Raw genomic sequence first — 16,008 nt, forward strand, 5'->3', positions numbered from 1 at the left:
CCGATAGGACTCCTTTAGCTTGACGGCATCCCACACTGTTGGTGTCCACCAGTGGGTTCTGGGATTAGCGCCAAGGCAGGCTCCGATCGGCTGCCTCGATAATAGAGGCACGGAACATGGTCTACTCGGACTCAATATCCAGCGCCTCCCTCACAACATGTTCAAAGTTCTCCCGCAGATGGGAATTGAAAGTCTCTCTGACGAGAGGCTCTGCTAGACCTTCCCAGCCGACCTTCACAATGCGTCTGTCCGGCATCCTCCCTCACCACCAGGTGGTAATTGGTTGAGAAATCCGCCTCTCTCTTTATCCGAGGGTCCAAAATATGAGACCACAAATCAGGTAATACAACCATAAAGTTGATCACCAAACTGCGGCCTCGGGTGTCCTCGTGCCAAGTGCACAACCTTATGTTTGAACATGGTGTTTGTTATGGACAATCTGTGACGAGCACAAAAGTCCAACAACAAAACATCACTCTGGTTCTCCAGGTCTCACTGTCGCTGCCATCGTGAGTGTTGAAGTCCCCCAGTATAATAAGTGGTTCTCCAGGTCTCACTGTCGCTGCCAACGTGAGTGTTGAAGTCCCCCAGTAGAACAAGGGAATCATCAGAGGGAGCACTCTTGTGTCCGGGCAAGGGAAACCTTGGTCCTCGATTTTGTGTATTCATAAAAGTCTTTGAGTTGTTCTTTATCTTGTCCCTCACCTAGAACCATAGCCCCTGGTAGGGTCTCTCCTCCCTGAGCTGCTACCTTACCGTGGTGAAGGAGTTTGCGTGTCCCAATGATTCTAGGAACTTGAATCATGCGAATGATTATGTTTGATCCATAAGATTTTACTGTATTTTCTATTCAATGCAAACTAACCATTAGCTATTGCTATCAAACTTGTGTAAAAATAGGTGTTATAATTGTTGTAGAGCTTCTTTTTGAGTACCGTATTTTCCGCACCATAAGGCGCCCTGGGTTAAAAGCCGCGCCTTCAATGAACGGCATATTTCAAAACTTTGTCCACCAATAAGCCGCCCCATGTTGTAAGCCGCATCTAACTGCGCTAAAGGAATGTCAAAAAAACAGTCAGATAGGTCAGTCAAACTTTAATAATATATTAAAAACCAGCGTTCTAACAACTCTGTTCACTCCCAAAATGTACGCAAATGTGCAATCACAAACATACGTATATCAACATGGACAGAGCTGCGTGAAAAAAGCCACCCGGCCTCTTCGCGTAAACTTAAACTTACCTTAACCACTCGCTCATCTTTTCTTCATCCATCCCTTCGAGTTAGCTTTTATGATGACGCCGGCTGGAAAGGTCTCTTTTGGCAAGGTCTTCCTTTTGAATATCACCACGGGTGGAAGTTAGCATGGCAAGCTAGAACCACAGTGAAGGATGACTTCTCATTCCCTGTGGTGCGAATATTCACCGTACGTGCTCCCGTTCCACAGTGCGGTTCACAGGAATATCAGTTGCTGTGAAATACGGTAGTAATCCGTGTGCGGATGGAGAGATTGCGTCTTTTCATGAACCGGATCCTTGTCGCTTAGTAGGAGCCATTTTGTGGTCTTTACAGATGTAAACAGGAAATGAAACGTACGGTGATATCCGCGCGTTTTTTCTTCTTCTTCCGGGGGCGGGTGGTTGCTTACAGTAGAAGAAGAAGCGCTTCCTGTTCTATGGGGGCGGGTGCTTACCTTGGCGGTTGCTTGCGTAGAAGAAGAAGCGCTTCCTGTTCTACCGGGAAAAAAGATGGCGGCTGTTTACCTAAGTTGCGAGATCGAAACTTTATGAAAATGAATCTTAATATTTATCCATATATAAAGCGCACCGGGTTAAAAGCCGCACTGTCAGCTTTTGAGTAAATTTGTGGTTTTTAGGTGCGGCTAATGGTGCGGAAAATACGGTACAGTAATTTCCTCAATATGTGTTTGTCAGACTTTATTAAACAGTGTAACTGCCAACGCTTTTTAAAATGTTCCTTAAGATAAATATTCGGAATTTTAAGAATACAATTTTTAAGAAAAACATGCCTCAAAAGCGTACGTTTGAAGGTAAAACTGTGAATATATTTATAAAAGTTTTATGTACGTAATTGACCTGCATGAAGTCATCATCAGAATAGAAGTCTTACCGTTGACAAACAGCCTGGGCCTCCTTCATGGTGTTACCTGCCTCCATGATGTGTTGGGGTTCGAAGGTCATCATGGCCTGCATTTCTAGGATGGTGGCGTAGGTCAGCGCATGGTACATACTGTCTTTGATTCTGCGAATGCAAAAAATAATAACAGAAATGAACACAGTAAAATAAGGAAGTAAAATATACTGATATAGTGGAAGAAGAAAAAGACTGTTAGATTACACAAATATAGAAGTGCTGTATTGATGCAAAAACCCTTAATTGGATGTGTGCTTTCTGCAAGAACATGGGTGTAATTGGTTTAACAGAAAACTTAACACCACACTTGCAAATGCACACATAAAAAAACCTGCAATTCTATGTTTATTTGTGGCTGCTGGTGTTTTACGTCACACCCTATATTTACAATGTTGCCTTTAGACGCTAAAGACTGTATTATGTAATAGTAGCATTACATGTTTTTCCAGTTGTAAACCATTACTAAAACAACTAAGAACAACTTTGTCAGACCTCCCATAAACAGTGTAATTCTCTTTTAAACAAATATTTTGCATACTGCATAGATACATTTGAGATTATTTACAGCTCGAGTTTACTGTACAGAAGGCAGAGAGGAATTGAGTTAGAGGCCGTTGTGAAACCATTTAGGAAAGAGCTGTGAAGGGAGTTGTATGGCTGGTAAAAAAAAATGGAGAATTCCAACCATTTCACACAGCAGCACTCCAAAGGTTTTTTACAGCCAGCATGATTTCTAGGGGGTTACATAAGGGAGCAATCTGATGTGATGCAGCTCTACACCACAAGTAATACAATTATAAATAAGTTTTCAGAAAATTTACAAATCTATTTTGATCGCTTCCTGAAAACATTAATTGAAATGAGGATAAAAGGACCATAATACCCACTATCAAACATCAAAATGCACGATGTTGTCTTGAACATCCGAGTACTACCAAATGTTTAACGATTTTACCTGGACCGTAATAAAATGAAGCGTCTGTGATTTTTAGAAATGTAATATCAAACACGGCTTCACAGACATTTGTACAAAACAGAACTCTTATCATAAAAAAGCATCAGGGTGGTTATAATAACAAGTGAAAGCAAGTTTCATCCACTGATTACTATTCACATCCAGCCAGGAAGAAGAAGCTGTACATACACACATTACATCACCATGGCGACACATGTACAATCATTTAGGTGTCGAGCACTGTCTGGATTAATACAAACTTTTCAAATTTAAAGGCCTACTGAAATGCGATTTTCTTATTTAAACGGGGATAGCAGGTCCATTCTGTGTGTCATACTTGATCATTTCGCGATATTGCCATATTTTTGCTGAAAGGATTTAGTAGAGAACATCGACGATAAAGTTCGCAACTTTTGGTCGCTGATAAAAAAAAGCCTTGCTGTACCGGAAGTAGCAGACGAGTAGCGTGACATCACAGCTTGTGGCGCTCCTCACATCTGCACATTGTTTACAATCATGGCCACCAGCAGCGAGAGCGATTCGGACCGAAAAAGCGACGATTTCCCTATTAATTTGAGCGAGCATGAAAGATTTGTGGATGAGGAAAGTGAGAGTGAAGGACTAGAGGGCAGTGGGAGCGATTCAAATAGGGAAGATGCTGTGAGAGGCGGGTGGGACCTGATATTCAGTTGGGAATGACTAAAACAGTAAATAAACACAAGACATATACATACTCTATTAGCCACAACACAACCAGGCTTATATTTAATATGCCACAAATTAATCCCGCATAACAAACACCTCCCCCCTCCCGTCCATATAACCCGCCAATACAACTCAAACACCTGCACAACACACTCAATCCCACAGCCCAAAGTACCGTTCACCTCCCCAAAGTTAAATACAGCACATATATTTCCCCAAAGTCCCCAAAGTTACGTACGTGACATACACATAGCAGCATGCACGTACGGGCAAGCCATCAAAATTTTGGAAGCCGCAGCTGCATGCATACTCACGGTATCGCGTCTGCGCATCCAACTCAAAGTCCTCCTGGTAAGAGTCTCAGTTGTCCCAGTTCTCCACAGGCCAATGGTAAAGCTTGACTGTCATCTTCCGGGAATGTAAACAATGAAACACCGGCTGTGTTATCCCGCACAGTCAAGGGGTGCATTCTACGGCGGGGGTGCGTTATCCGGCACAACACCTACCGCAATACACCGCTTCCCACCTACAGCTTTCTTCTTTGCTGTCTCCATTGTTCATTGAAAAAATTGCAAAAGATTCACCAACACAGATGTCCAGAATACTGTGGAATTTTGCGATGAAAACAGGCGACTTAATAGCTGGCCACCATGCTGTCCCAAAATGTACTCTACAATCCATGACGTCACGCGCAGGCGTCATCATACCGAGACGTTTTCAGCAGGATATTTCGCGCAAAATTTAAAATTGCACTTTAGTAAGCTAATCCGGCCGTATTGGCATGTGTTGCAATGTTAAGATTTCATCATTGATATATAAACTATCAGACTGCGTGGTCGGTAGTAGTGGGTTTCAGTAGGCCTTTAAAGTGTTATCTTTTTCATGGATTTCAATTACTTTTATTAGTGTTATTAGTGTTATTAAAACTCCATGAGCCAAACTTTTTACGCAACTTAGAAAAAAGGCATCAACAATTACAACGTGAATGAAATAGTTGAATAACTACTTTGTAAATATTGGACCAAATCTGGAAGAAAAGATACCAGATCTTTTGTCAGTTGAGAAATCCAAGCTTGATGTTCCTCAATGACATGACATAAGAGGAAACATTCAAAATTGTGAATAAATGTACATAAATGTCAAAAGTGATTGTAACGGAATTTATATAAAATACCGTTAAGTGATATAAGCCTGGCCAACAATTTTAGTACTTTTAGTACTATCGTTACATCGCGATAATGCATGTTGATGAGACCTTCTGTGTCCCGCAAATTTGACAACAACAACAAGCGAACGAACACGTCCTCAACGCACTGTAGCATTGTCGCTAGCGGCGTTAGCACACACTCCAAAGCCACTTCTAAGTCACTAATTCTCGTCTCCATGGCGGCAAATAAACTAAGGACCTGATCTGAAGGTGGGGGCCGATGGCGTGCGCCTGGTGGCCGTGCCTGTCTCCATAGGCTTACAAGTCATAAGAGGGGGCATTGAGGTCCAGTGCAATATGGGCTGGGTGGCCCGATCACAGGGAAAGGAGGAAGCCCAAGGAGACCCTAAGCCAGGGGGCACGGGCCGGCCCTCGCCTGACAGCGGCAAGCCACCCAAAACCCCGGGGGCAGCCCCCCGCCCAACCACCCACGAGAAGGACAGTCCACCACTTAACCCAAGACAACCGCCCTCAGCCTCACCCGCACCCCAATCCCCACCTAGGCACTCCCATCCGCACGTACAACGCAAGACCTTCAGTATATCAGTATGTGGAATTAAATTATGGAATGGATTAACCAAATAAATCAAACAATGTACTAACATAATCCACTACAAGAAACTATTAAAACAAAGTGTTTACAAAGTACAAAGAAGAAGAATCATGATGAACATTCGGACGCCTGATGGCCGCTTACGCAGCCGGCCAGCTCGAGGTCACGGAGACGACGATGCTGGAGACGAGGAAGGTGGCGGCGCTGTGGGAAGGCCCACCGGAGAGGAGGACGGTGGTGGCGTCGTGGGAAGGCCCGTCGGAGACGAGGAACGGGGTGGCGCCGTGGGAAGACCCGTCGGAGACGAGGAAGGTGGTGGCGCCGTGGGAAGGCCCGCCGTGGGAAGGCCCGCCGGAGACGAAGAAAGTGGCGACGCCGTGGGAAGGCCCGCCGAAAACGATGAAGATGGAGGCACCTCAGGAGCTTGAGCGGTAGGCGAAGGAAGCAGTTGTGCTTGCCGAGGTGCAGGAACTGGTGCTTGCCAAGGTGCAGGAACTGGTGCTAGTCGAGGTGCAGAAACTGGTGCTGGAACCAGCCGTGGAGACAATACTGGCCATGACTTTGAAGGAGGTGGCCTGGCTGGGGGTTGCGGCTTGGCATGCCGAAGGACATGCCAAGGCAGCAACCACCGCCTGGCTGGGCGCAGCTGTGCCCCCCCCACTAGCACAGCTTCCAGCACTAGCCCCCCCACCTCAAGAAGCGGATACCAGATGCATTCTGTACAGTCTGGAACAGTCTTTAGGGGTGGGTGGGAGTCTTTAGGGGAGGGTGGGCGGAGGTCATGAGGGGGGTAGACTCCTCCCCTTTTGATTGTCCAAAATGTCTATTCACACCCCCCACTTGAGACTGGGTGGGAGCACAGGGGAAAAGTCTGTGCAGTGGGCGGAGCAATAGTCACTGGGAGTGGAACCAAAGTCACTATAGGTGAAGCTTGAGTCCTGGTAGACAAGGACAGACCTGGTGAGCTGGTCTGTAAAGAATGTTTTGGTAATGTTTTATTTTAGAATTAAGGTCCTTACGAGGCGGCTGACAGAAGGAAGCAGAAGATAGAAAAAAAAATCTTGGTCTCTGACTTCATCAGAAGTGGGCGGAGTGACGTCATCAGGGGGCACCAACGGAACAACGTCATTGTTGCCGCTGTCCAGGTGATTGAAGGCCCAGTCGGTGAAATGTTTGGCAAAGTGGTGAATTGGATTACCAAACCTCTGAGGGGAAGACTGGGCTGCTTGAGGCGTGCTGTGTTCTGGAGGAGGAGATTGCAGGAGCGACGCGTCCTGACAGCGAGGCGAAGCCTTCCTTGACGGCTTCCATCTTCTCCGGCATAACGGCAATGTCCTCGGGCCAAACGGAGTCGATGGGAACCAGCGAACCTCCAGGTCCCCACATCTTCTTCTCATTGTCCTCTGGAGAATAGCGGAGCGTCTCCGCTTCCATTGCTCGGAACACCATCCACGTACCTTCATCCACTTCCTCCACGCCCATTGCGAGAGAACTGTAGGCTGCTGGCTTCCAACTGTAACGACCGGGTTGCATAGTGATGCGGGGGTTGTTCTCCCAAGATGCAGACGGACTTCGGACACAGCATGCAGGTAGTAAATAATTTATTTTAGCAATAAATCAGGCGGGAACAAACAAAAGCGTGCTCATAGCACGGAAGGCAAAAGCTAAGAGGGCTAGCGTGTGAGTTAGCCAACAAAAGGAGCTTAGCGTGGAAGCTAATATACAAAAACAGGAATTAAACCGTCATTAACTGTTGCTTGTAGCAAATTAGGAAGCCAGACTGACTAACCGGCAAAGGCAGGATTAAATAGTGCTCTGATTAGTGCTCGGGAAACAGGTGAACGTCCCAAACACCAATCAGAGACAGGTGAAGACAATAAGCACCCATGGTAACAGAAAACTTATCCAGGGTGTACCCCAACTTCCGCCCGATTGTAGCTGAGATAGTCTCCAGCGCCCCCCGCAACCTTGAAGGGAATGAGCGGTAGAAAATGGATGGATGGATGGATGGATGGATGGGTAACAGAAAACAAACCCAGGGGTGCACAAAACAGGAACTGAGGAGTCCAAAAACCAAACAGAACATGATCCGGGCAGCGGATCATAACACTCTGCCTCTTCCTACTCCTTTTCGAACATGTTGAATAGAGAAACTGGAAATTGAGACGGATCATGTTGTTTGCATGCATGTTCGAAATAAACATAAACTCAATCTCAAACTTAAAACTATATGATATAATAAAATGTTTTTGTAACGGTTTATACATAAATTAATTTTTGATTTCCAATTCATGAGACAGGTTTTCTTGGCAATGCCTAATGCGTTGATAACGAGGTATGTTTTGTTTGTATCAAAATCAGTTGCGTAGAGATCACCCATCATATGATGATGCATAAAAATGATAATACTGTAGAACCATTTCAAAAGTGGTTACAAATAGCAACAAAAGCCTTACAGAACCCATTTCCAAGTGCAATGATTATTTTATTAAACTACTTGCAGACGTCTCCAGCTTACATTCATGATGCTATTAATGTCCTCTCTAACATAAAACAAAATGTATTGTTAATAGCTGGTTAGTTTCTGTTGTTACATTGTTCTATCTACACTGCTGGTAAACTGTACAAAGCATGTATTCTTCTGGTCTGTGGATTCTTTACATTTGTTTTGTTACAAATATGGTTATCGATTACAAAGCAGTTACAGGGTCAGTATTGTTCATACCAATACTAATACTTAAAATGTCCACATCATTAAATGATTAAACAGTTGATCACAATTGCCAATAACCAGACAAAAAAACAGCATGGCGGTGTTACAAGATCAATTAAATATTTCAATTATTCTTTTATTCCATTTTATTGTATACAATATTCTGTGTCTAGGGACTTATTTTCTAAGTTTGTATAAAATAATAAGAAACAAAAAAAAAAGATTTACTGCGGAGTTGCTGAACCACACACTGCAGAGTAGTTTTCTGATGATAACTAAAATCTGAGCCAAGTCCAAATTATGACTGTTGCACCGAAATTTTTCTACCAGCTCCTTCTGTTTGCTTTCAAAATAGCTTGATAGAATTAAAACCTCTATCATAGGCCATATTTCTGTTGTTTTTATTGCACATTGTTTATATCACCCATGACCAGTGTTGGGTTAGTTACTGCAAACCAGTAACTAGTTACTGGCGGTATAGCTCGGTTGGTAGAGCGGCCGTGCCAGCAACTTGAGGGTTGCAGGTTCGATCCCCGCTTCCGCCATCCTAGTCACTGCCGTTGTGTCCTTGGGCAAGACACTTTACCCACCTGCCCCCAGTGCCACCCACACTGGTTTAAATGTAACTTAGATATTGGGTTTCACAATGTAAAGCGCTTTGAGTCACTTGAGAAAAAGCGCTATATAAATGTAATTCACTTCACTTCACTACAGTTACTAGTTACTTTATTTCAAAAGTAACTCAGTTACTAACTCAGTTACTTACACCAAAAAGTAATGCGTTACTGTGAAAAGTAACTATTTAGTTACTTCTTCTACTTTTTTTTTTTAAGGCTCCCATTAAATGACCTTTTAGCCTTCATTTCAGTACTGTTATTGCACTGGAGAATAATACAATCTGTTGATCAACTTGACATGCATTTGCATCACTGAACTCTGCTAAGCAATGTGCTCTACATACAACACACAAAGACAAAGATATGTTTCAAAGGGCCAATTTATTTCAGGCCAGAACAAATTGACAAAACTATTTTAAATAGCTACAACATAACATACATAAGTAACAAACAGCATAATAACACTAACACTAACCACGTTAAACCCAGATTCCGAACTAACAAAGGTCTTAACTCATTCTCTTTCTATGCCACTTCAATATGGAATGCACTCCCAACAGGTGTAAAATAAAGGGCAACTCTATCCTCCTTCAAAACTGCACTAAAAGAACACCTCCAGGCAACTACAACCCTAAACTAACACCCTCCCTTCCACATAATACCTCTTCGGATTGTAAATAATCAAATGTAGACACTTTTGCTTATACTTTCTGATCTCTCTCTCTATGTCCACTACTTACTATACATATCCTACCAAGTCAGTCTTACACTGTTTCAATGTCCATTTCTCTGATGATGCAATTGTTGATGACTGAAGTGTTGATACCAACCAAACCTAACCCCCACCACCCTCCATATCCCACACCCCGGATTGTAAATAATGTAAGTAATTCAATGTATATACTCTGATGATTATCTTGTGTGATGACTGTATTATGATGTTAGTATATATTTGATAGTATATATCTGTATCATGAATCAATTTAAGTGGACCCCGACTTAAACAAGTTGAAAAACTTACTGGGGTGTTACCATTTAGTGGTCAATTGTATGGAATATGTACTGTACTGTGCAACCTACTAATAAAAGTTTCAATCAATCAATCAATCAACAACATAGCTGTAAAGCTGGCTTCACCTAAGGAAGGCACACGTGACATACACAGAGCCTAACCAGGCAGATTTGAATTGTTGTTTTGGGCAGTGGACGGGATCTTTGATCCAAGACACAACTTTCATTTAACTAAAATGTTATTTTCTTTGTGCTCGACAAAAGAAAAGTAGTGAGAATATCTCATACTTGCCAACCCTCCCGAATTTCAGTGCCTCTCCCCGGGACAACCATTCTCCAGATTTCCAGCCGGACTTAAGGCACGCCCCCTCCAGGTCCGTACGGATCTGAGTGAGGACAGCCTGTCGTCACGTCCGCTTGGCCAACCAAAAAGTAACCACAGAACACTATACCGTATATTCTATGGTTACTTTTTGGTTGGCCAACGGTTTACGTATTGCGCACCCCCCTCCCCTCCCTATCTCACACCCAGACACACACACACACACACAGAGCGCAGAGGAAGAATCAGAAGCACATCTCTGCTTCGTTGCAAAAAAACACACTCAGATCCTCAGTTTCTAGCCGATACTACATAAAAAATAAAGTAAAATAACGCAGTTACGCATCATGTAGTAATGGTAACTGAGTTACTGAATATAAAAAATAACGCGTTAGATTACTAGTTACCGCCGAAACCAACGGCGTTACAGTAACGCGTTACTTTGTAACGCGTTAGTCCCAACACTGCCCATGACTCGCATTAAGTTGGAATAATGTATTGGGCACCGATTGCATTCAAAACCACATAACGTACAAAGCTGTTCTTGACCCAAAGTAGCACTTTAAAAGTATTTACTGAGCTGATGGGAGTGGCTCAGGAGGGAGGATAATGAATGGTAAGAGTGTGATGAAAACTTTTTGACAAAAGAGTAAAAGAGCAATGGACAATGTAGTAACCTGAGAACACAGTGTTGATTACAAGAACTGGATAGAATGCGATAGGTGTTTGTGAACGCAGTTATAAGTTAAACCAGTGTTTTTCAACCACTGTGTCGCGGCACACTAGTGTGCCATGAGATACAGTCTGGTGTGCCGTGGGAGATTATCTAATTTCACCTGTTTGGGTTAAAAATCTTTTTTGCAACGAGTAATTATAGTCTGCAAATGATGTGTTGTTGTTGAGTGTCTGTGCTGTCTATATAAACAAAAGGTGAGTGCCCCTAAGAAAAGGCATTAAAGTGTAGGGAAGGCTATGCACTGAACTGGCTACAAAGTAAACAAAAACAAAATGCTGGACGACAGCAAATACTTACTGTGGAGCAAAGGCAATGTACATCCGAACATGACATGACAATCAACAATGTCCTCACAAAGACGGATACAAACAACTGTAATATTCTTGATTGCTAAAACAAAGTAGATGCAGGAAATATCGCTTAAAGGAAGACATGAAACTGCTACAGGAAAATACAAAAAAAAGACAGAAAAAGCCACCAAAATAGGAGCGCAAGACAAGGATTAAAACACTACGCACAGGAAAACAGCAAAAACCTCAAAATAAGTCAGGGTGTGATGTGACAGGTTGTGACAGTACACCTACTTTGAGACAAGAGCTATAGTGATGCATGCTTGGTTATGCTTTAAAGTCATATCCAACAATTGCGACAACGACTTTTTACTGTCAACTGTTTTTTGTTTTTTAATGATTCCCGCTGGTGGTGTGCCTCCGCATTTTTTCAACGCAAAAAATGTGCCTTAGCTGAAAAAAGGTTGAAAAACACTGCGTTAAACTACTGTATGTGGACATGGATCGACTTTGAAGTTCTAATATCTTCACTTATTCAAAGTAATAATTAGGACAATAAGAGCCAGAACAACTCTTGGAGGCTTAGCCTTACCAGACTTTTATCGATACTATTGGGCTAGTAATATAAACAAAATTATTTTCTGGAATGTTAAGACTGCGCCTAATTATTGTCTTCTGTGAGCTTGCATGGAACTAGCCTCTTCTCACATTGCCTTATGGTCAGTGGTTTGCTCACAGTTACCGCTACAAGGTAAACAAGTAGCACAGAACTCTCTTGTCTCTGAGACTTTGAAAATTTGGAGTCAATTTAAGAAACAATTCGGCCTTCATTCCTCATCGAAACTAACCCCAGTTTATCAAAAATATATTCTAGCCTTTAAATCCTGGTCAAATAAGGGTCTGCTCATCCTTGATTATCTATATATTGATGGTGTCTTCCCCTCAATTGCAGACTTCTCTCCCTCAGTCTCATTTATTCAGTTTCTTCCATATCCCACATTTTGTACAAAATCAATTCCCTCACTTTCCTAATTGCTCCCCAGAGACCTTGATGAAAACCCTCTTCCAGCTCAACAAAACACAAAAATCCCTAACTTCAATCTTACATGATTCAATTTTTATGATGAACCGAACCTCTCTGAGCTCCCTGAGCACTGTCTGGGACCAGGACCTCGGAATGACAATCTCTGTCGTACAGTGGGCTCGCATAGTGAATCTTGTTCACACGTCCTCTCTATGCGCTAGGCATAAACTCCTACTGTGCAAAATTTTACACAAGGGCCACCTCATTCTCCTTAAGTGGACCCACTCTTCCCCACCTACACACAACAGATGAATTCAAGAGAAAAAACTCGGATTCTCATTGAAGGGTTCTTCTCTACAGGCATTTTACAAGATCTGGCATCCTTTTCTACTACATGTAGACACCTTATATATCGAACCTGAAAACCAATGAACTACTGAGCTGATGATAATGTGATATTGTTTTATTTATTTACTCTTAATTTTATTATTTTTACCCCCCATCCCCTTCTCTTGCATTATTTTATTCATTTTATTATATTATTTCTCCACTGTAGTATGAATGTGTGTGATTGAGTAAATTGTCTGGGTCGGGAAAGGGTACTTGCCCTCTAGTCCATCTTGGTTTTAAAGATGACCCTTGTTCTACTGTTTAACATCGGCAAGATTTAATACATCTGAGGAACGATTACCTTTGTGCATTTAACCCTGTAAGACCCCTTGTTGTAAAATTACAACGTTACCTTTAACCATCCTAAAAAAACAATCTGTTATATATATATATATTTTTAACCACATTTACATAGTCATTGGGTCCTATTGTTCAGTCTCACAAGGCTATTGGATTGTACATTTGTTTATAAGTCACGCCTTCTGGCCTTGAACTCACACAACCTCTCAAGGTTTCCTTCGAACAACATCTATTAGTTTCATTGGACTGGATTCATCAGATTCAAGTAAGTAAAATGTCTTTTATATATTTTTTGTTGTTATTACAATGTCTAGAGCATGTACATATGTAGTTATTGTGAAAAAGATGCATCAAATTTCATTTAGAGTTTGTTATATAATTGTTGCAATTATACAACACTGGGTGAATGTGGTAGTCAAAATAGCTGGCTTGTTACAGTGGGCTCAAACAGGTTGTATTCCCTCCACTACATCATTGCCTCAAGTATTTTCTCTATACATGGATAGTATACATTCTACACTTGTGTTGTGTTCTGGTGACTGATTTAAAAGTTTTATCTCTAAAAAATGAATTTAATTGATCAGCCTGACCTAAAATTCCATGACTTTGTCCACGAAGAAGATAGCAACAGACAATTCAGTTCTGGGGAAAGGAATGTTCCTGAATGTGTAGAGGTAATGGGGGTATGCATGTTTTCCTTTTATTATGATAATTGGGCCATTAATGCATTTACATTTATATTGATGGAATTTGGACACTTTTGTCCAAAGCGACTTACCAGGCAGACACTATTGTCTACCCTGAGCACTTGGTCCACCACCTGTTGCTGATGTGATGCCACGCAACAGATTCCAATCCCTGTTGAAGTCATTGCATTTGGTAAACAACATGACAGTATCTGAGACGGAAAAGAAAGACAAACTATGAAAACTCAGACTCTGGCTTGATTCATTCAGAGAGAAATGTCTGCAGGTGGTACCAGAAGAGCACAACTCTGTGGATGAGATGATGATGCTGCAGACACGGCAATACAGGATTCACCAACACACAATGCAGAAAGTGTGATGTTCGCTTTTGTTTTACAGACTATTTTTAGGACTTTCACCACCAATGAAAGTCTTCATGACCAATGTCATGAAAAGAAAAAAGAGGGGGAAAAAGCGTTTTTTTTAAAGAGTTTTATCTTGTTTCATATTTTTTATATTTGTAATAGATGACTTCATAAAAATATAACTAATGTGTGATTATTATTAATGGTATATATCAACCCTGCAAATGAACTATTAGTTGTTCAGAAAACGTGAGAACAAAAACAGAAATTATGCTCACATCAAAGCCCAATGTTGCAATATTACAACATTTCTCTAAAAACATACATAAACATTTTTTTTTAACTCTTCAATTTCTGCATCAAATGCCTCCTACAACATCTGAAAGGTCAAATATTTTTTCTTTTAGGTTTCTATATTTGGGTCTTACAGGGTTAAATGTTATTGTATAACTCTTCCTTGAATGAAAAATTCAATAAAAATATTAGACAAAAAAAGTATTTCGGATGAAAGCCGAGAAGGCAATATTGGGCCAATTTCAAACTAAATTTGTTGATAGCCAAAATGTCAGTGCATCACTATTCTTAATACTTACCGGGGCCTGAGGCGGGCCTGCGCATCTTCAAAGTCATTTTGGAGGAACAGATCCAGGGCACCCATGCAGTCTTCCAGATCCAGTGACAGGTCCGACTTCGAGCACCTTGACAAGTAAAACAAACCCACAGAGTGGTGGTTTCAGAATTGAACCAGATCTTGTTACCAAATTAAACACCCATCCATCCATTCTCTATACCACTTATGCAAGGTTGAAGGAACGTAGACAACACACTTCACTCACCCGTCAATTATTAGTCTGAGCAGTAGCAGAAGATCCTACACTAAAGCCTTTTCACAAAGAAAACAGCAAAGAGAGATCATGTGTGTGCTTTTTACACAGCGAGCTGACATTCCGCATTCAGAATATTAGATGCATGGCAACGCCAACACGCACATTTCGGCTTGATTTACTTATGGTTTGCGTGCGCAAAACTTATACCAAACGCAAAGCTGATCTCCTAAACGTGTGCAAAGTGCATTGCGTGTCTGAAGTGAGCAGAATTAGACGTGCAATCCATTTTGCGTCCTTTTCTTCATTAATATGTAAAATATATGCTGATAATCAAAACAGCCACAATACTGGAAGGAGAAAATGCAAACATAATTATTTAGCATGCGCAATGTGATTTATCAAAACTCATCACCGTTTTGCGAGCACTATTTTGTGTTTTATTGAGCACGTCAGAAGGGCCTGCAAACTGACAGTTCCACACACCAGGATCGGGAGACAGACGATGGACAGACGAAAATCCTCCATCCTATGGGTGTGTGTCAAAATTTTTCACGGACAGAAACAAAAAATATTAAGACATATTCAGCAATTTCCTTTTTTGAATGTATAGCTTCTGGATGATTTACCAACCAACCTATTCGAGCACAAGACCCCTGATCTCAGCCAAAAACCATAGCATGTTGTGTATGTATGTATGTATGTATATATATATATATATATATATTAGGGCAGCAACAACTAATCGATTATAAAAATAGTTGGCGATTAATTTAGTCATCGATTCGTTGGATCTATGCTAAGCGCATGCGCAGAGGCTACGTTTTTTTTTTTTTAACCTTTTTTTATAAACCGCAACATTTACAAACAGCTGAGAAACAATAATCAAAATAATAGAGGTGTAACGGTACGTGTATTTGTATCGAACCGTTTCGGAACGGGGGTTTAATTTCGGTGCGGAAGTGTACCGAACGAGTTTCCACACGGACATATTAAGTAGCGTACTGCACGTTGTTTAAACAATATTCAAAATGCCGGACATTTGAGGCATTTATGAAACTCCGCCCTGACAGCCCCGCAAAAGAGGACATGTCCGGTGAAAAGAAGACGTATGGTCAGTCTATCCTAGCCCGCTAGCTGCTAGCATGCTAGCAAA

At 41.7% G+C, this 16,008-nt stretch overlaps 1 protein-coding gene across 3 annotated transcripts in view; it reads right to left on the reverse strand.

The window, feature by feature from the left end:
- The window catches only part of ttc39a (tetratricopeptide repeat domain 39A), a 98,526-nt gene that overhangs the window by 40,411 nt on the left and 42,107 nt on the right, over window positions 1–16,008 (reverse strand). For all 3 annotated transcript variants that reach the window (XM_061977768.2, XM_061977767.2, XM_061977769.2), the window contains 2 exons: window positions 14,622–14,726; window positions 2,131–2,262 (listed from right to left, as the gene is read on the reverse strand). In XM_061977768.2, coding sequence (XP_061833752.2) covers window positions 2,131–2,262; window positions 14,622–14,726 — 237 coding nt within the window. The remainder of the gene's footprint in view (window positions 1–2,130; window positions 2,263–14,621; window positions 14,727–16,008) is intronic.

The sequence above is a fragment of the Nerophis lumbriciformis genome, linkage group LG18 (genome assembly GCF_033978685.3).
Source record: "Nerophis lumbriciformis linkage group LG18, RoL_Nlum_v2.1, whole genome shotgun sequence".
NCBI lineage: Eukaryota > Metazoa > Chordata > Actinopteri > Syngnathiformes > Syngnathidae > Nerophis > Nerophis lumbriciformis.